Below are 22,514 nucleotides of genomic sequence, written 5' to 3'. Positions count from 1 at the left end.
GACATTCTTATACACATCTCCCAGTACAAATGTACAGAATTTCTTCAGGATATATGTACATGCCTAGAAGCAAAACTGCCAAGTACTAAAGTATATTAATACTCAACTTTACAAGATGGTGCCACATTATTTTTCAAAGCTGTATCAATTCGCAGTCCCACTAATCGTATACAACCTTCTGCTGATCCACATTTGTGCTAATACTTGGTATTACCAATCTTCTGAGTATAAAATGGTATCTCTTTGTGTCTTAATTTTTATTTCCTTGATTAGTAATAAGGTTAAACATTTATATTTCTATGTAATAAATGTTTCTGTCCATTTTTTCTTTTGGGTTGTCTTTTTCTTATTGATTTCTAATTTCTTAATGTATTGTGCACACTAATTTGTCTGTTAAATTTTATCTAGTCACTCTTCAACACACTAAATAATTTGAAATCTGTATCTATCACTTATTTTGGCAATGACATTAATAACTTTTTCATTCTGAGTCTTAAAACATCTCTCTTGGTCTCCCCTTCCTATGTAATCTCTCTGCTGTATTGTAACCACTCTCTTCTAGTTCCCAGGTTTTTCCTAGCTTGAACTTTCCTATCTTCCCTCAAACTCTGACCATTCTTCGTTTTCCTCATGTTTCCTGGAAGCTGGTTTCCTAGAAATTGGAATCATGGTCTGTCATGATTCCAATGACATTTCATTGGATGTGTACTTTCATTCTATGTGTACTTTCTCTAGTATCTTAGTTCCATAGCTTTAGCTACTACCTAATTGCTGATGACTTTCAAATCTCTCTATGTAAATGAGCTCCTGACTTTCATTTTCAGTTTAACATATCTAACCATAATTTGTCCCTAAATACCTGCCATTCCAATTTCCTACACTGCTTAGTGATATTATTAATTGCTCAAGTTAGAAAGCTCCAAACTGCTCAAATTTAAAAGCTCAGGAAGAATTTACTATCTCTTATTTTTCCCAGATTTAAACCATTAGTGACTACAACATAATTACTGAATAATCAAGAAATTATACATAATATAAATCAGAGGCCAGAAGCAGGCAGCACATTTGTCCCAATGTCTTTTAAATTCAGGAAGTATCACAGGAAAAATCTAAATGGCTCTTTTTTCCTGAAAAATGGGCAGATCTGGAAACACTGTCTTATAATCCTTCATGGTCACAAGTACAGCTGAGAAGATGCAGACAGATCCCTTTAAATTAACCATAAGGATGCCAACTTGTCATAACCTTCATTTCTCTCCCTTATCTTACTACTCATTTACTTCACTGATTTATATTATCTGCTCCATTCTTCTTGTGAGCATTTGCCTTTCTAGGCCCTTGTGTTTGCAACCTCTGGTATACCTATATATGGCTTAAGAATTCAAAGAAACGATTCTGTGAAAGAGGTAGAAAATAAGCTCAGACTTTAAATAAAGGATACAGATCAACAGTGTGGCCTAACAGAAAGAGAAAAACAGCACGAGCTATAGTAACAAGGAAGGGAAAGCACAGGTATGTACAGAAAGCCCAAAAGTTTTATCTGGAAGCAAGTTACAGCAACTAGGTAAAGGTAATCAATGACAGACAGTATGGCATAAGCATTAGATTCAAATCCCAGCTCCACTACTTGTACTTAAGTACTAAGCTAAGTCATCTAAGCCTAAATTTGTGTTTCTTCAGCTACTGAGTTACTTAACGTTTCTTCAATCAATGAAATACAACAGTATAGTTGTACTCAACACTTATTAATCTTCCAGCACCTTATTTTCATAGCAGAAGAACCTGGACAGAGGTAGGTAAAGTCATTTGTCTAAGTTCACATAGTTAGTGGAGAGTCAGAGCTTCCTTGTTTTTTCACTCAGTTCAGGGTTATGTTTGTTTTTAAACCACACCACATCAATTAATAAGAATGACCTTATATAGAGAAGAGGGTCATTTTGTAGAATAGGAGGATGTGACATTATGTAACAGCACAATTTCATATTTAAAAGTATTAATTATCTGAAAGAATTTGACTTATGTTTGGTAACTACATATAAAAGCAGTTTTAAGACACATTTCAAGGTAAGACACATTACAACAACATCAAGTATCTTGTAAGTTTAAAACTTTCATTAGCAACTTAATAAGTAAAATGTTTACAAATTCTTCTAGACTATATAGAGTATTACATTATTTAGGTGGCTGCCTCCTGACAAAGTCTAGCTCTTGTTCTTTGTTAACAAAAACCAAACTCATCAGCCTGCAACTACTTCTAAGTGAAGTTGAATACTATTTTTTTTTCCGTGTTCAACTTAAAAGATCTCTGGCCAGCAGACTAAAATGTTTGTTTTATAATTGCCCGCTGAACTATGATAGTTTGTTTCCAGATGGTGCCCTTCCTTCAACCTGCACACAATCTCTCCTTGTTCAAAACTATTCAACCTCCTGCTGATCCCACCCCCCTATTTAAGGCTACAAAGAGGAAATCCTAAGGAGGAGATTCCCGCCCCCAGTCTCCAGCAATTTCTGGTGATGTAATATGTGGGCTGAACTTGAGTCTACTGAGAAAGAGGGAATCACTATTCAGGGGTACTGTATATACAATCTAGGTCAGCTGCAGCTGGTTACTGCATTTCTCCATGTGGCAGACAGAGCAAAGCAAAAACACTTTCTCTGCTGGATTAAAGAAGGCCCACAGACCGGATCTTCTACCATACTACTTAAAATTACATAGGTGGCTTGTCAAATTCAATTGATTAGTATTGTAAAAGGAAAAAGAAGTTCGTTCTTACAGCGTGGATTCAACGGTCCAAAACAAAAATGCAGCTTCCATTAAAGTAACAGATGAACAAACTTCTACACTGATTTTTAAAATCAAGAATAAGGCAGCAAGTTTCTGGATTCACTGTATCAACAGATACAAAAAGGTATTTAATATTTCTTTTATTTAAAAATATTATGTATATCAAATGTATAACTATTTAATATTTCTAGTAGAAATTTCAGAATCTTTTACTAAACAAAGACCTTTGCAATATACTACAGTTTACCTCATCTGGAAAAGGATTTATCCTGCAACCTGACATAAAAACATTAAGTACTGTGTGATGGTTAATGCATTATTTGAGGTTCAGCTTAATGACAGTTAGTGTATATGATTACAGACTGATATATGCATGCCATGCTGGGTTTCTGAAAACAAGTGCTTTAGTGACAGCAGAAAGAAATTTTAACAAGTAACAGATTAAATGTATAAGATTTAAAGCATAATGATTAAAAACAAAGGAATACAAACTAAAGAAAATAGTTGTAAACACAATTAGTTTCTCTTCCTGAAGCTACAATGTGTGTGCTGAAGATATACATAAACTGTTGGATTTCGCATAGTCGTAAAACAAAGCTAAGGTATAAAAACAGTTGAAAGTCTTTGCAACAAAATCTCAATTACAGTATAACTAAATATTAAGCAGAAATTCTTGCACAGATTTAAGATTAATTTATGACATTTCCTGTTCCAACTCAAAATTTTAAACAGCTTTCCAGTCTTACACATAATAGTAATTTAATTTGGATGACAGAAATTAAACTTGCTACAACTGGAATAACTTGGAAAAGCAAGTTATCAATACACATACAAAAGCATTATGTAAGCAGTCAATATTAACAATAGAAAATAAGAACTCAGAAGATATAATTAATTAAATACATAACTAAAAGGCCAAAAATATATAATATTTTTAGACAGAAATAAGTTCGTTAAGCACACATAAGAGGTGTCCTTAAATATTTTATCTGGAGCTTTGTTTACCTGCATTATAAAAACAAAGATAAAATTACTAGTTACCAATAGTATGCCTTAAACCAAAGACACATTGGTTTGTTGGATTTGGGGCTCCTCTGGCCTTATAAAAATTAAAGATATTAATGGTTAAGAATCCTGAACAAGCAAATAATGGTAAAGTTAAAATTTTTTCCAACTCTGCTTTGATGTCCTTTCCTTAAAGATTTAAAACTGCGAATACTGGCAGAATTTCTGTTAAACACAGATTTTACAAGAAATTCTAAAAATTTCCAAGCAATAGTGGATATGAAATACTGTCATCTCTTTTTTTTGTTGTTGCATGCTATGGAAAGTGCAGACTTCATTAAGCCTCAGTTCTTACTGATGCTGTCTTAAGGCAAGCATTTAATCTGAACCCCAAATCACATAGATAACTATTTATCCTTTTCTTAAATATATCCAGGGGATTACACTGTTCCCAAGTCTCTTCCCAGAACATATTTCACAATCTAGCATTCTTTATCTAACATATCCTGAATGCTTCATAAATTTAACTTCATTGCCTCATACTGTTTTCAGTGCATGACACAGCCAGTTAAATGCCTCTATGAGTTTACCATCCGAAAGAAGACAAATCCTGACTTTCGTTTCTTCTCTCTAGTAGCTGGCAATGCAGCAACTATGAAGAGAAATGCTACTAATAAAGTAACCCAATGCACTTTTTTCTTTTCTAAAAACACCAAGACTAGATTTAAACTTAAGTATTCTATAACTAATTTATAACATTCTCTTGGGGCCTAGGAAAATTTTAACATATACAGTAAGGTTTTATAAGGTAACATAGATTTATGGATCTTTCACTTCAAAACTGAACATATGTGAGAAGATATTAAATAAGAGAATGTTTTTAGAAAACGTAACAGTAAATGTATTTTTAAAACTAGTTCTTTACTCCTGACGTAGCTAGTCTACTACTTAAGAAATGTGGGTCCTTACCCTGCTTTAAGTGACAATGAAGCCAATACTTTTCCATTTATTAAAAATGCAGTAACCAGCTGCAGCTGACCTAGATTGTATATACAGTACCCCTGAATAGTGATTCCCTCTTTCTCAGTAGACTCAAGTTCAGCCTACATGTTATATATTTATTAAAAAAATAAACTTTTAGTTGCCTCCTTTAAATGCTAATTTAGATTACTTTCTCTTATGGTAGGCAGTGATATCTCTTATGCCTTACTCTTACAGGAACCACAATAAGCCAAAGCGGAATATACCCAAGGAAGCTGTTTCTAATTCATCTAAATTTTAGCATTTTGGGTTTGTTGTTCTTCAATGACAACACTGATGCAAAGTCCTAACAGCAGTGTTGGATGATGTGCTTTTAGCTGTTCTATAAAAATCTGTGTCTGGTATTAATACAAGCTGTTCAATCAGAATACTGCTCATAAAACTGTATTTGTTTTGGAGTTTTATATTACTTCCTGCATTTTCCTTGTTTTGGTAGTTTATTTCATAGTAAATATTATGTAAGTAAAATAATTTTATGATCTAAGAGTTTCTATTCTAGTACTAAAATGAACAAACTTTAGCAGTAGGTAAGTTAAATATATAGGAAAAATGATATACATGTGCCCAGGAGAATGACTTTTATTTACTAGGGACAAGAAAATAAAAGCCCAGGCTAAATTCCATGTCTAAATTCCATCAACCTGGACACATAATAAATGTTTTATCGGTTTTTGGTATAGGTAACTCCTGTATAGTAAAAGTCTATTTTTAAAAATAAAATAGATGACTGTTTCTGTCTAAATTTTCTATAGATGTCAGAAAGCAAGGTATGAAAACATAAAAAGCAAAAAAAAAAATTCACCCATGGGTGCTCTATCAGTCAGCAAAAGGCGGCCTTGATAGAAATACAGATTATTATGTCCTCCCTATCTTTTGTTTTCATTCCCTCTCTTGTTAGTAAAAGGATTCTCTATACTTCATATTTGCCTTATTTTCATTATCTGCCTATTTTGAAGACACTATTGAATTGAAAAAAGCCAAAAACAAAAGAACATGGTTTTAGAAAGTGAAAGTAGCAGCAGTCTTCATGACGACAGCAGAAGAGTCTATATTTCATTGACATGACCTTTGTTCTTGGGAGGGGTCCATAATCATAGGTAGATACGTAACTACCAACTGGCAGAATACATGTGGAGGGAAAGAAATAACTGCAGAAAATCTGAGATGTAAAAAACGATTTGGCAGAATTTGGACACAAATTCTACCAAAAATTATCCATAAACACTTTTGCATAATTAAGTAACCGGTCAATGAAAGGGGATATAAATCAGGAAAAGGCTGTGAAAAGCAAGAAACATAAACTTAAGACTCCTCTGTGGTTACGACATGACTAGGATAAAAATCACAGGTCTAGAAGAGTTAGAGGAGTAGAAGGTTTGAATCCCATTTAAGTGATTTAGCTTCTCAAGGATTTTATTCCTTTATATAATGATACAGCATTTACTTCAGTGTTGTAAATGCAAATAGTTAACATGTGTTAAGCTACATAAATATAAGGGATTGTCAATAGTGTTGCTGTTAGGAATTTCTTTAGAATACCTTGTCATATAATGTCTTGGTTAATTGAAAACGTGAACTCTGAAGTCTTCAGACTGGATTCAAATTCTGGCTCCATCACTATGAAGCTGTATGACTCCTGATTAATAAGGTCCTTAACTTCTGGATGCCAAGTTTTTCATCTGAAAGTGGGGATCATAATAATCTACTTCATAGGGTTGTGGTGATAAGTAAAACATGAAAATGGCTTAAAATATGCCTAATATTGAACAAGCACTCAATAAATATTAATTGCTGTTACTGTTGTATTGTTATTATTAGTAACAGGCATAAACGATCTAGAAGCTGGTTTCTTAAATCAAGAAACAGTTACTTATGTGGAAATTTGGACAGAAAAGCTCTGTCTTAGGGTATCCACTGCCATCCTTCGAAAATGGCAGACAGGTATCAAGTTCTCAAGAGTGAAAAGGTAGCCAATAGACCAGCTCGTTAGTAGATCCAATGGAGTGAACATACCTTACCCCATTCTACTGTTGCTACTCTTGTGGGAGGAAAGAGAAAAGAAAAGGTCTTGGCTCTTGAAGCTGTTTCTTCAGAAGAATTTGTACTATAAAGAACAAGTATTTCTCATCTGCTACAGCAAAAATGAAACATTCCAAGCACGTATTTTAGTATACGTGCTGCTGCTATAAATATTGACTATGGGTCAGAGAATCTGATCTAGACCTGGTTCTAATCCTGTGTGGCCTCAGCCTTCAACATGCATAGAGTACAGAGAGGTTCTTGAATGAGAGAGTCTCTAAGGCATTTTGCATTTTCCAACTTTGACATTCATTTTTTTTTTTTTTTTTTTTTGAGACGGAGTTTCGCTCTTGTTACCCAGGCTGGAGTGCAATGGCGTGATCTCGGCTCACCGCAACCTCCATCTCCTGGGTTCAGACAATTCTCCTGCCTCAGCCTCCTGAGTAGCTGGGATTACAGGCACGCGCCACTATGCCCAGCTAATTTTTTGTATTTTTAGTAGAGACGGGGTTTCACCATGTTGACCAGGATGGTCTTGATCTCTTGACCTCGTGATCCACCCGCTTCGGCCTCCCAAAGTGCGGGGATTACAGGCTTGAGCCACTGCGCCCGGCCTGATATTCATATTTAATTACAGTTATGTTTCTTTCCTTGCTAATGGTTGTAGAAAATTACTAACATTTTACTAAAATACTGTTCAGTAGGACTTCTGTTAGAAGAACGAACCTGCTGAATCATCTATAAGTTATAGTACATATAATTATGGTTCAGGAAACATAATTACCCACAATGACTGTGCACATTCTATCATTCTAAAACCTGTCACCAATCCCAAAAGGAGATGCTATAAAAATAAAAAAACACAATGCTAAAACAGAGTTTAGATTTGTCTGAAATGTTTAACTTTATTGAACATTTTAATGAAAAAGACGTAATTTATTACAGAGGACCAATTTAACTGGAAGTGCATAGTATGAATCTAAAACTTTGGCTAGTAAGGTCACCTGGTAATTTTAATACTAGTTAGGCAAGAATGTTTTAATTAGTGCCTTACAAACACTGTGTACCATTTTCATAGTCTTAAGGTAGGGAGCTTTTTAAAGGTAAGAAAGCTATCTTATCAGGGTCTCAAAAACCTCAACAGCACTAGCCGTGTACCTCTGCACAGAGTAACACTAACCAAAATCTGCTCAATAAACTGGGGAACAAAAAGCATGACAATAAGGTGGCAGCTGGAAGAACTATTCTCTGAAACCTTATCTTTAAACAAATGCCAAAGTACTACAACGTAACATTAAATTTAAGAAATTAATAAAGTTCATTCTAGCCTAATTTATCAACACCAATAAGTTTTTCTCCCTCTGATAGTTTTTAATATTACTGACTTTAACATATGTTAATATGAACTCTTTCTGCTTTTTCCCTTCATTTATTTGTTTTTCAAAAGACATCATTTACAACCTCATTCAAAATGAAGGCTTTTACCTGGACCCTAGGTGTGCTATTCTTCCTGCTAGTGGACGCTGGACACTGCAGAGGAGGACAATTCAAAATTAAAAAAATAACCCAGAGAAGATACCCTCGTGCCACAGACGGTAAAGAGGAAGTAAAGAAATGTGCATACACATTCCTGGTACCTGAACAAAGAATAACAGGGCCAATTTGTGTCAACACCAAAGGGCAAGATGCAAGTACCATTAAAGACATGATCACCAGGATGGACCTTGAAAACCTGAAGGATGTGCTCTCCAGGCAGAAGCGGGAGATAGATGTTCTGCAACTGGTGGTGGATGTAGATGGAAACATTGTGAATGAGGTAAAGCTGCTGAGAAAGGAAAGCCGTAACATGAACTCTCGTGTTACTCAACTCTACATGCAACTATTACATGAGATTATCCGTAAAAGGGATAATTCACTTGAACTTTCCCAACTGGAAAACAAAATCCTCAACGTCACCACAGAAATGTTGAAGATGGCAACAAGATACAGGGAACTAGAGGTGAAATATGCTTCCTTGACTGATCTCGTCAATAACCAATCAGTGATGATCACTTTGTTGGAAGAACAGTGCTTAAGGATATTTTCCCGACAAGACACCCATGTGTCTCCCCCTCTTGTCCAGGTGGTGCCACAACATATTCCTAACAGCCATCAGTATACTCCTGGTCTGCTGGGAGGTAATGAGATTCAGAGGGATCCAGGTTATCCCAGAGATTTAATGCCACTACCTGATCTGGCAACTTCTCCCACCAAAAGCCCTTTCAAGATACCACCGGTAACTTTCATCAATGAAGGTGAGTTACCTCTTACTGTTAGAAGTGGGAGTATGAGGTTAGTATTTTTATGCTTTATGAAACAATGCTCATAATAAATGCTATTCTTCATTTTGTGATGTTATTATACATACACATTAAAATTTCTATTTTTGTTTTTTATTAATATCAAAAAATGAACTTAAATACATCTCCTCTTCTGGCTCTAAAGTTCTAGGAGTTTATAAAAACTTAGTGGATACTGTGAAAAAAGCAGTCTTCCATCCAAATTCTCATAAATTGACGAGCTACTATTCTTGAGACAGGAGTAACTCCATGCTCTACTCCAAACCACTCCTGCATGCCATAACCATCCTATCAGCTCCCAGCTTGGTCACTGCTGCTGCCCAACAATTCTTTTATGTACTGTTGCTGCTTGTACCACCATCTTCTTCAAAAGAAACATGTAAAATATTCCTTTCGCCCTCTTCAAGCTGTAATTATACCTCATTATCTCCACTCTCAGTAGATGATATATCTACTACTATACTGAGTAAGTCTAATCAGGTCCTGGTTTTGTTCTTTCTTATCTTGAAAGCATCTTTACAAAACCCATGCCTTCTTGCCCTCAGCCTCATGAAGAAAAGGTATGCTTTCTATTTTCCAAGGCTAAACAAACAACAATTGGTGCTGTGTATCCTAAGCAACATAAATTTTCATTACTATAAAAAAAACTCTTGCATTGATCATGCATGATTCTGAACTCTACTTTTAAATTTCATGTCTTCCTTTCTTCATGCATTCAGTATCAGTCACTGATCTAGATGTCCAGAAAACAAAGATGAATAACTAATCTTTGTTTCAGTTTACTAAGCCCACCGCTAACTTTCTGAATTAAGTATTTTATGTTTTTTTTACACTTGCTACTATTTTCTCACAAGCCATTCCCAGAATCCTTTACAAGTTGATTTGCTTCCTTAGAGTGGAAGGGAAAACCCAAATGCCACAAAGCAAAAATGAGCAAAGAAACTACGGTTCATTCACTTATTGAAAAGACAAGACATAAAACATCTACTATGAAATAATTTTAAACAACAACAATAAAAACACAGAATAAAGACTGGAAAGAAATAGATCATGAAGTGGTTTCATCTGTCTGTAGCAGTGAATATCACTTGGCTATTCACAGCCCTGTTTTCCTGGCCTTCTACATTTTAATATTCTTCCTATTTCTTTAGGTACTTCACTGGCATCTTCTTCCTTCTATACCTTAAAAGTCTTTCTTCAAGATCCTCTACTTTAGAATATCTTGGCCTCAAGTATCACCACTGCTCAGATGATTCCTGAATGGAGCTCTCCCTCCTGATTTAACCAAAGCTGGATGTTTGCATTTGGATATTTCACCATTACCTCACATATCTTCCTTTACTGAAACACCTTCTTTTAGCTTATCTGTCAATTTAGCAGATCTCAAGGCTTAACTCAAATAATATATTTGATGTTATGAATTCCCAGATTCAAACAAACATACCTAGGTGACTCTTTTCCCAAATCACTGACTGTTTCTCAAACATGTTTTCTATACGATATTACACTTATTTATTTATACATCTGTCTCCTTGCTGATCTGAATGCTTCTGGAAGATAGTGAACTGTCTTTTTACCATTTGATCTCAACATCTCTGTTTTGATTAATGTTGTCACTCATTTCCAAATGTGCTTGACTGATACCTCCCCACCTGCCCCATACACAGTCCACTGAATTCTACCATGTCCCCTTTCTGGTCTCTTGCGTGCATGCCCCTCATTTCTATTCAGAGCCAGAACTCTAGTCTAGATTCAAATGATCCACAGCAGCAGCTAGAAGACAGAGACTCCCTAGGCTTCCAGCCACGTGATCTTATGGGGGAAAAAATTATCTGTGTTTCAGTTTCCTTACCTGTGAAATGGGAATGATAACAGTATTTACCTTGTAAGATTTAACAACTGAAGAGAAATGTTAGTTCTTATTAACAACTGTACAAATATAGCCTGCCAACTGCTGTAACTCTATTTTCTCTCTCCATCAAAATATATTTACATTGCAAGCAGACCCACCTTCTTAAAATACTCACATATCATACTTCTGCTCAGCAGTTTCCCATTGCAAACAGAAAAAGTTCAATTTGCTTAGTCTGGCTAAGAATAATGTCCTCCCTCCTAAAGAATCAAGCCGACTTTGCTAGTGGACCTTCCATTAGTTTCCTACATAAAAACCATCTGTTTCAATAAAATAAATCCATTCACTGTCCCCTAAATATTTTCCAAGCTTTCTGCCTATTCAAGGTGTAAGGCTCAAACCAAACCAACCAACCAACCAACCCAGCAAACAAATAAATTGCAACTCCTCCTTGAGGCCCCTGCTGACTCCCACAGGGTTGAAATGATTGTTCCTCTCCATGAATACCTCTATTCTCTGTAACATACATAAGACATTCCGTATAGCAACCTCTTAAATTATCAGCTATCTTTACATATACTCATAATACATCTAACTAAGATGGCTTTCAACTATATTATAAGCTCTTTCCTGGTAGATGGTTACTGTGTCTTATCTGCAGCTGCTAAATAAGTGTTAGCTGATTTGGTAACATTTTTATAGAGCTTCTTAAAGTTGTCATTCTAAAGACCCTCATGAAAGTACTTTAGTATATCATATTGGATTTGTTCATTTTATAATGTTCTAAGTTACAGTAGCAATAGGCTGGAGTATCATTAAATTGGTAAATGATGATCATTATTAATATCCTCACCGGGCATGATGGCTCATACCTGTAATCCCAGCACTCTGGAAGGTCAAGGCAGACGGATCACTTGAGGTCAGGAGTTTGAGACCAGCCTGGCCAACATGGGGAAACCTGTCTCTACCAAAAATACAAAACATTAGCTGGGTGTGGTGGTAATCTCAGCTATTCAGGAGGCTGAGGCAGGAGAATCACCTGAACCTGGGAGGCAGAGGTTGCAGTGAGCTGATCGCGCCACTACACTCCAGCCTGGGCAACAAAGTGAGACTCTGTCTCAAAAAACAAACAAAAAAACCCTCAACTCCTTTGATTTCCAAAGGGAAAATGTGGTGTATAAAGTGATCCACTGGGTATAGAAAGAAAAAACAGAAAAAGAGAAAATTTGATTTTGAAATCCTTTAAAATTTTTGTTTTATGAAAGCTTTTATATAATTTATCAGTAGTTTGTATATGTAAGTTATAAATAAACAGAATTGAGGTGTGTAAATTTTTTTAACTGATGAGGTATACAATTATGTAAGTATGAAAACAACTGCCATGGAGTATTCTATATGTTTTCTATATGACGTTACATTTAAGTTATTTATTTATACATCTGTCTCCTTGCTGGTCTGAATGCTTCTGGAAGATAGTGAACTGTCTTTTTACCATTTGATCTCAACATCTCTGTTTTGATCCCAAAGCTTGAGTAGATGGTATAACCAATTCTAGCAGAAAAAATTATTCACATTTTTATATGCTGTATCCCAGCTATTTAGGAGGCTGAGGCAGGAGAATCACTTGAATCTGGGAGACAGAGGTTGCAGTGAGCCGATCATGTCACTACACTCCAGCCTGGGAGACAGAGTGAGACTCTGTCTCAAAAAACAAACAAACAAAAAACTCAACCCCTTTGATTTCCAAAGGGAAAATGTGGTATATAAAGTAATCCACTGGGTATACAAACTTTTCTTAAAAAAAAAATGCTTATACAAAACGAAACATACTGTTTTATTATACATTGAGAGTTAGTACAAAAAAATCCACTAATGGTACAGAATTAAACCTCATGTTAGGGATTTAGTATGTCAAAAGTCCTCTTAAACACATTTTGTTTTAAAGAAAAAATGGTGTAACTATCTTCAATAAATGATTCTTTAATGTAAAAATTAAGGACAGATAACTTTTTCTGTTATTCATTATTTGTTGTTTTATGTAAGCATTAACTTTTTACTTATTTTATTCTATAAATGTTGGTCTCTTAAATTCAAGGGCATAATTTGCTACACCATAAGAATTACTACACTAATTAGTACATTAATGAACATATAAGGGAATGAGCATGGAAATAAGAACACCTGGTTCCACCATTACCTTTGTTATGTGACCTTGGGTAAGTCACTGTTCCGTGTTTTCTCATTTGTCCAATGAGAGTGCTGGACTGGACTATTCTAATATCCTCTTCAAATTCTAATATTCTGTGATTCTTACTAAACGAAATTACTACAAGCAACAACAAACAGGCTGGCTATTTTCTTTACATAATGTGCTCAATTATTCACTTGTATTATTTTTACATCTCTCTGAAAAAAATATCTCAGGCTGTTTAGGCGCTTGCACAAAAAGGGTAAAGATGCAGCTACTGGTGTACTTATATATTCCCTGGCACCAAGAAATTTTGATTACTATACTTTACATAGAGGTACATGGTCATTTTAAAGTCTCTACATGCATAAGGTGAAAATATACAATGTATATTTTAAGAGGTGTTCAGCCAGTTACAAAAGACAAACATTGTATGATTCTACTTACATAAAGTATTTAGAGTGGTCAAATTCATAGACACAAAGTAGAATTGTGGTTGCCAGAGGTTAGGGGGAGGGTGAATGGGGAGTTAATAGTTTCAGTTTTGTAAGATGAAGAGGTCTGGAGGTGGATGGTGGTGATGGCTGTACAATATAAATGTTCTTAATGCCAATGAACTGTACATTTATATCACATTTTATAAAAGGTGTTAGGAGAGGCAATTTTTTATTTTCTTTAAAAACAATTACAAGAAAAATCTACCTCAAAACCCATGAAGTTATAAAAAATAGTATTTAGATAAAAAACATTTTTCAAAACTATTACCTTCTTCTCTACCTGAAAAACAAAATGTTTGAGAATGTAATTATACACCTGACAAGCTGTAATCAATGAAATTCTTAACTGTTAATGTTATTTGGTGCCTGCATTTTGGGTTAGTCTTTTATTTAAAAAATTACTCAAAAATAGCATATTTATAAAAATAAGTTTATTCCTTGTAGGAGAGCTGAGTGGAGAAAGTTCCTTCACCATGCGTAAAAGCATAGATCTGAGTATCAGTAAACTTGGATTCTAGAAAAGCTTTCTGGGGCCCAGTTGCCTCTTTTGTAAAATAAAATGTGATGATTAGATGAGGGGATACAGGTAAAAGTGCTCTGTGTATGATCTGACATGGTTTGACCACCATTAATTACTACATATTTTGTACACTTCCCTTTGTGTGTCTTTCCTTGTCATATTAGGTATTAGGTAATGACTACTTGGAAAGCAGTCATCAGAAATTAAAAATATGCTTTTTAGTGGTAGGCTTATTTTAAATCACCAAATATTTACATTTTTAAATTTATAATGCTTCTTAATACACTTTTTAGGTATAATTGGTTTCAGTGGAATACTTATACTAACATTTAATACAAAACAAACAAAAAAACTAGTTAAGCCAAGGGGCTGTTGGAAAATGACCATATTAGCCAGTTACGACAAAGTAATTAATAAATTTTTTAATAATTAAACAAATAAGAGTTTGGGTTGCTAAATGCAGTTTAAACATACAGATATTAAGCAATTCATATTATTACAAGAAAGACTCTACTGTCACTTTAGAAAGTATTTGTCTCAAACTTCCCACTCCAGAAATGTTGAATCTGGAAGTTAATGCACAACCCAACAGAAGTTTACCTCTCAAAAGATTCTACTTGCTAATCAATTATTATTTGAAAACTCTGAACTGGCTGACTGTTTCATATCACAAAAAGGATTTTCTTTGTAATTTTGTAATTAAAAAGTTCTTTTTATAGAAAAAGAACACATATGTTATAGATGGCTCCCAGTAAAGTTGCTATTGAAAGTATGAAATCCTTTTTTCTTTTTAAACTCACTGTTCTATTGAAAATATGGGTTCTTAATAAAAAATACATCTTGGGAGATAATCTGGCATGACTCTTCAACATTTTTCTTTCTATTAATATGATTTCTCTAGCCCTATATAAACTTTAATCCTCACATAAACTGAGGAACAGAGAGACTGGTTCTTCAAATTCAAAGAATAGAATTCCAGTTTCCTGCTTTGAGAACTCTTGCAAAAAAAAGTTGATAATATGCCTATTTTAAAAGAAAGGTAATTCCAGTCTATACTACTTGAATCATCATGAACAAATTCCTGATTTACATGTCAATCAATTTATTTCTGAAATTATGCAAACCTGTAAATTAAATTTGACTTCTCAAGAACAAAGCTTAAAATTTTCTATTTGTCATTTAACAATTTCTATCAAGCAATGTTGTTTACGTTACAGAAAAAGCAGTGAAAACATTTAAGACAGGGACAAGAGATAATCTAATTTTAGGGCAGAAAGTAAATAAGGTTTGCAAGTAACAATAAGAAAATATTTCGGCCAGGATCAACAATATACAGTGGACTAGGACAGGTTAATGGTATGTTTATAAAAATAAATACAAACAAATATTGAATTCTGATATTTAATATCTTTACTGAGGAGAAAAAAGTAGTTATAAACACAGCTAAATTTTATCCATATGTTCTGAAAAAGAACTTCAACTACATTTTCCTAAGTCTAACAGACATCCAACAATAAACACAAAGCCCAATGCAAAAAATGGGTTGAAAATTAAAGCTGAAGATAATCTTAAATTTGCATAATTGAAGTCTTATCAAATCAAAGCTAGATTCAGAAAACCCAGAACTCTCCATTTTGCTTTAATCATCCGAGTGTCTATTAAATAGCAGAAAATGAGTATAACTCTATGCAATAAATGATACTTGACAAATAATCTGTCAACATTCAAAACACTGATGTTTCTAAATATTCTGTAGCAAAGCAAATAACCTAATAAAAGTCCATCCTTTGACCATATACGTAAATGTAAACTGTCAAAACTATACTTAAATGAATGTAAACATTTACAAAAATGATATTCATAGAATAACCAATACAAAGACAACAGACTATGCAAATTTACAAAATGAGGTATTTATACGTCATGACAAAACCACTTTCATTTGTGCATGAACTATAATACAAATAGGTTTTAAAATAAGAGCAATGCTCCTCAGAGATCTCGGTTAGCTAGTTCTTAGACTTTGCTACCATGTGCCCTATATAACTCCATCAAAGTACTTGTCGTATTATAGTGGAATTCTCTCTTTCTTGCCACTTCTCCCACCCACAACATGAGCTTAAAACAGTCCTTAGCCTATAGTAGATGCAGAAAAGACATTTCTTGAAAGAATAATGCAAGAATAAGGGAAAAGAATAAGGGAATTCTGGGAACCATTACTACTAGTAATCATGTAGTTTTATATCCACGTATCTGAATTCCTAAGTGTGCTAAACTGTGGATACACACCGAAAGATAAAGTTCTTGCCTATGAATACTGTAAGTAAACAAATATACTACCTGAATTACACAAAATAATCTAAGTAAGAGCCTGCAGTCAAAATTCACTTTTCTTTCCATCTCACTCCCACATAGGAAATAAAAATTCTGTAAATTTCATCTTTTCTGAAATACAGGTTCTTTATCCTTCTTCCAACTTGACTACAATGCATGTTTCTGTAATGTGAAGTAGCCCATATGTGACTGGTGAAAAAGGAAAACAGTGTTAGCAAAACAAAGAGGTTATACTGGTTTAAGATTCTATGAATTTGGGTATCTCTGGTTTATTTTAGGGCTTCTCAGTCTTTAATATGTGAACATGTATTGTGAATTTCCAAATGGGAAACATAGTATTTTGCATTTCTAAAACTTATTTGACTGGTACCCCCATTTGCAATGAGTACAAATACTCAAGGTACTAGTATGTTCCACTGAAATCAAATTTCCAAAACTGTAAATTGGGTACTATGTAGGGCTATAAAAGAGTTGATACCCCCTGATCCAGTAGATAGATCCCTCAGCACTTTTATAATATTAAAAAATGAATCCAATAAGAATGAAGACACTTTGTGCAGTGTTTTTATAATAGAAAAAATCATAAAAACTCAACATCCAATGATAGAGGAATAAACATATATCAATGTCAAGGACTATTATGCAGCTACTATAAGTGCTAGAATGGAGATTATATGTGCATGAAGAGGTCAAAACAGAGTCCAATTTTCTATATGTATTAGGATTATATAACAACATAAAAATATACATACATGGACAAAGAAAAGAACAGTTGAAAATGAAACTAATGTTCCAGTAACAGGACTGGAGTCATCCTTTTAGTTTATATAATATTTATGTATATGATAGAAAGTAGTATCTGTAAACAACTTGATTAAAAACTTTTAATATGTCTCTTCTCATATTAAGTTTGCTGATAATAATGATACTTAAATTATAGGACCATTCAAAGACTGTCAGCAAGCAAAAGAAGCTGGGCATTCGGTCAGTGGGATTTATATGATTAAACCTGAAAACAGCAATGGACCAATGCAGTTATGGTGTGAAAACAGTTTGGATCCTGGAGGTTGGACTGTTATTCAGAAAAGAACAGATGGCTCTGTCAACTTCTTCAGAAATTGGGAAAATTATAAGGTAAATCAGTGATGCAAACCTAAGGGAGGTGAAATAAACCCACTCTTGCAATAATGCAATAAATAAGATTCTATGCAATAAATAAGATAGAGTTAAAAATAACTATCCGTATGTTTTTTCATTATCTATATTTGTGGAAAAAATGATTCTCACCTCTGGTTTTAAAGTCAAAATTAAAATGTAAAAAGAAAACAGAAGATATACTTTAAAATGATCCCTTTCAGTCTGGATGACTTATCTTACTACTTTACAAAGATTACTATTAGGAAAAAAATGTTGGGCTCTTTAGATGAATACCAGAAACCCTTTTTAAGGATCTGAGTAGTATACTAATATTTTCAGTAGCTATGGATAAATTTTATTCTCATTTGTCTTTATCTTATTTGTAGGATTTGAAGCTAGCTATGCAAATAAATACTGACATATTAGAAGAAAGCAAAACAAACAAAAAACCAAAAAACAGAATGACAATGTGTGGCTTATAAAATTCAAGTGATGAACTAAAATGGAAGCTTACCTTGCCACATAAATGGCCAGTATCTTTACACTATCGAATGTTTAACACTTACCTAAAAAAATGTTTACTATCTCTAGGCTGGGCATGGTGGCTCACACCTGTAATCCCAACACTTTGGTAGGCCAAGGCAGGCGAATCATGAGGTCAGGAGTTCGAGACCAGCCTGACCAACATGGTGAAACCCATCTTTACTAAAAAAAAAAACAAAAAACAAAAGGTAGCCGGGTGTGGTGGCGTGAACCTGTAGTCCCAGCTACTCGGGAGGCTGAGGCAGGAATATCACTTGAACCCACGAGGCAGAGATTGCAGTGAGCCGAGATCACACCACTGCACTCCAGCCTTGGTGATACAGCAAGACTCGGTCTCAAAAAAAAAGAAAAAAAAGTTTACTATCTCTATACTTATTTACACACTCATGTTTCTTCATTTATTAATAGAAAGGGTTTGGAAACATTGATGGAGAATATTGGCTTGGACTGGAAAATATCTATATGCTTAGCAATCAAGATAATTACAAGTTATTGATTGAATTAGAAGACTGGAGTGATAAAAAAGTCTATGCAGAATACAGCAGCTTTCGTCTGGAACCTGAAAATGAATTCTATAGACTGCGCCTGGGAACGTACCAGGGAAATGCAGGGGATTCTATGATGTGGCATAATGGTAAACAATTCACCACACTGGACAGAGATAAAGATATGTATGCAGGTAAGTACGAAAAAAATTTCATTCTTTGTAGAATCATCACCTTCTATGCATTAAATAGAATCTATTAATATATATGCTATTAAAGTCTTTTCAAAAAGGTCAATTTTGGTCACTCTGACAGGAAATATAACCTACTCAAAGAAAGAGCTTTTGGGATCTCTTCTATAAGGCAATCCCGAAGTGTGATCTATGTGAAAAACAAATTTCTAGGCCGGGTGCGGTGGCTCACGCCTATAATCCCAGCACTTTGGGAGGCCGAGGCGGGTGGATCACGAGGTCAAGAGATCGAGACCATCCTGGTCAACATGGTGAAACCCCGTCTCTACTAAAAATACAAAAATTAGCTGGGCATGGTGGTGTGCGCCTGTAGTCCCAGCTACTCAGGAGGCTGAGGCAGGAGAATTGCTTGAACCTGGGAGGCAGAGGTTGCAGTGAGCCGAGATTGTGCCATTGCACTCCAGCCTGGGTAACAAGAGCGACACTCCGTCTCAAAAAAAAAAAAAAAGAAAGAAGAAAAACAAATTTCTGGGAAAAAAACAGGAACACATTCACCTGGAAAAAAAGTGCAAGTGCCTAAAATTCATAACAAATACTAACTGAAGACCTAATACGTGCCAGGCACTATTGTAGGTGCTGTGGATACAAGAGTGAGCCAAGTTCCCACCCTTTGGAGCTTATTCACTGGAGAAGACAAAATGATCTGTCAGGTGGCAATAAGTACTCTCAAAAATAAAACTAAGTAAGAAAATAGAAAGTGGTGGGCAGCAAGGCCTAGGATGGGTGCTATTTTATACGAGTTTGCCAGGAAAAGCTATTGTAAGAAAGCAACATTTGAATAAAGACTCACAAGTAGTGAAGGATGCAAGCCATTTGGATACATGGTGTAAGAGCATTTCTTTTAGGAGGAAAAACAAGATGATTGTGACATGTGGTACAGGAATAACAAAAAAGCTTGATTCAGAGGGGAAATTAGTATTTTCATCAGAAAGACACAATTAGACCATTCATAAAATTTTAAATTTAGTTTTCATATGCTTTTCACTTTTTAACCCAGGTTTCTGATCCTGATAAAGAGATTCCCTCCCACCCTCCTCCCCCATTCCTGCCCTAAATTGATTTGCTTTTCTCTCCAGCTGTATTTTGGCAAGCAGCTCTGTTTTAACCAATTTCACACTGGTAAACGAAGAGAAAAGAGAGATATGACCATAACATATGTCTTATTTACAGAAACCCATTTGGCTGCTGGTTTTATTTTACTTTGTATTATTTTTTGCTATTTTATTTTGACAATTCAATTTTCCTCAGACTTTATCTTCTTCTGTATTTTTCCTTCCCAATTTCTCCCTCTGTAACTCTTTCACATATAAACACTGCTTGCATCTACTCTGCTACCTAGGAAATTAAATCCCCCTTTTTAAAAAGGCACAAGATTTAAAAAAAAGGCAACATAAGTGATCTTTCAAGTAGCTGATGCAACAGCAGCAATAGAATGAATGCAGACATTTAAAATTGCTAAGATAGAAGTAACTAGGATCAGTAAGAAAAGTTCAAATTAAAGGCAGAATAAGTTTTTGATGATTGCAGAGTACCATACCTAGAATAAACTTTTATGTTTATATCTATATTTTTTCCTCAAAGGAAACTGTGCTCACTTTCATAAAGGAGGCTGGTGGTACAATGCCTGTGCACATTCTAACCTAAACGGAGTATGGTACAGAGGTGGCCATTACAGAAGCAAGCACCAAGATGGAATTTTCTGGGCTGAATACAGAGGCGGGTCATACTCGTTGAGAGCAGTTCAGATGATGATCAAGCCTATTGACTGAAGAGAGACAGTCACCAATTTAAATGACACAGAACTTTGTACTTTTCAGTTCTTAAAAATGTAAATGTTACCTGTCTATTACTTTGCACAATTTATTTCTACACATAAAGGTTTTCAAATGAATTTTACTGTAAACTATAAAAGGGGAACCTATAAATGTAGTTTCATCTGCCACCAACTACTGCAAAGAATTATGTGTACCCATGTACTAGTTATTTTAAAAATTATGTTGACTAAATACAAAGTTTGTTTTCTAAAATGTAAATATTTGCCACAATGTAAGACAAATCTTAGCTATATTTTAAATCATAACTAAATAACGTGTTCAAGATACTTAACAATTTATTTAAAATCTAAGATTGCTCTAACTTCTAGTAAAATTTTTTTAAAATTTCAGCCAAGTAATGCATTTTATTTATAAAAATATAGACAGAAAATTAGAGAGAAACCTCTAGTTTTGCCGACAGAAAATACGTCTTCCATTGAATAAAAGCTATTTCAAATTGAATTTGTGCCTTTCACGTGTAATGATTAAATCTGAATTCTCAACAATATGTCTTATGTTGATTTTCCCAAAACAACATGACCCATAGTATTAAGTACCTATCATTTTTAAAAACAAAAAAAAAACCAAAAATAATGCATGCATCATTTAAATGGCCAACTTATAAAGACAAATCTATGAATGAATTTCTCAATGTTATCTTCATATGATATGCTGAACACCAAAATCTCCAGAAATGCATTTTATGTAGTTCTAAAATCAACAAAGTATTGATATTACAAAAACACAGAATATTTAGTGTGCTATAGATCTAAATTGTAATTATAAATTTATTATTACTTTTTTTTTCTAATTTACTGATCTTACAAAGGGGGAAAAAACCCAACCTATCTGCAATTCAAATCAGAAAGTCTGGACAGCTTTACAAGCATTAGTGTATACTTAGAACAGGTGGGACTAAAACAAATTCAAGGAACTGTTGGCTGTTTTCCCAATACTGAGGATTCAACAGCTACAGAGCAGAACCCATAGGGGCATAGCTAGTCCAAAATGCTAATTCCATTGTACAGTGTGTGTGAGTAATGCTTGGTCTCACAGTGTCTTTAACTTATCTTTGCAGTCAACAACTTTACTAGAGACTTTCTGGAGCAATTTCCTTCCAGAAATATATTCACTGCTTAGTGGTAACCTTCCCTTAATTCATTAGTGAAGTTAAAATTTTAAAGATAGCTTATGAAACTTCTGCTTAAGCAAAAAGAAAATCTAGAAATGTGTGAGGCAAACTATGCATGCGAATGGCTTAATGTGAAGACAATCATTTGGACAACTCAAGTCCGTCGACATGACTGATGTTTTTCATCTGCCACATCTCAACATAAAACTTCTGGTGAGACAAATTAAACAAAATATTCAAACCTCATAGTGACATTATTCTTTGTTTTACCTGTGGTCATCTTAAACTGGTTTTTTAGTCCCTCTCTACCTACTCCAGAACCAAAGAATCTCTTATAAGATTCCTGGAAGGAACTGGGCATCTAACTGTTATCCTCCTGAGTAGCTGGGACTACAGGTGCATGCTGCCATGCCCAGCTAATTTTTGTATTTTTTTGTAGACGGGATCTCATTATGTTGCCTAGGCTGGTTTCAAACTCCTGGCCTCAAGTGATTCTTCCACGCTGGCCTCTCTAAGCACTGGGATTAAAGGTGTGAGCCACTGTGTCCAATCAAGAAAGGTTCTTTATGTTG

General features: G+C 34.5%; 2 protein-coding genes across 6 annotated transcripts in view; one reads left to right on the top strand and one right to left on the bottom strand.

Moving 5' to 3' along the window:
• RALGPS2 (Ral GEF with PH domain and SH3 binding motif 2) overlaps positions 1–22,514 on the bottom strand; it is a 170,418-nt gene that overhangs the window by 50,825 nt on the left and 97,079 nt on the right. The gene's annotated exons all lie outside the window — the stretch shown is intronic.
• On the top strand, positions 2,520–21,272 carry ANGPTL1 (angiopoietin like 1). Its single transcript, XM_012444545.2, has 5 exons — positions 2,520–2,909; positions 8,298–9,144; positions 17,521–17,714; positions 18,669–18,939; positions 20,578–21,272. Exons 2-5 carry the CDS (start codon positions 8,322–8,324, stop codon positions 20,763–20,765), a joined length of 1,476 nt encoding a protein of 491 aa, XP_012299968.1. The 5' UTR covers positions 2,520–2,909; positions 8,298–8,321; the 3' UTR covers positions 20,766–21,272.

This window comes from Aotus nancymaae, unplaced genomic scaffold (assembly GCF_030222135.1).
Source record: "Aotus nancymaae isolate 86718 unplaced genomic scaffold, 86718_ANA_hifiasm-v0.15.2.pri h1tg000108l, whole genome shotgun sequence".
NCBI lineage: Eukaryota > Metazoa > Chordata > Mammalia > Primates > Aotidae > Aotus > Aotus nancymaae.
The sequence above is the reverse complement of the archived record's forward strand: the minus strand, read 5'-3'. Positions and strand labels throughout refer to the sequence as shown.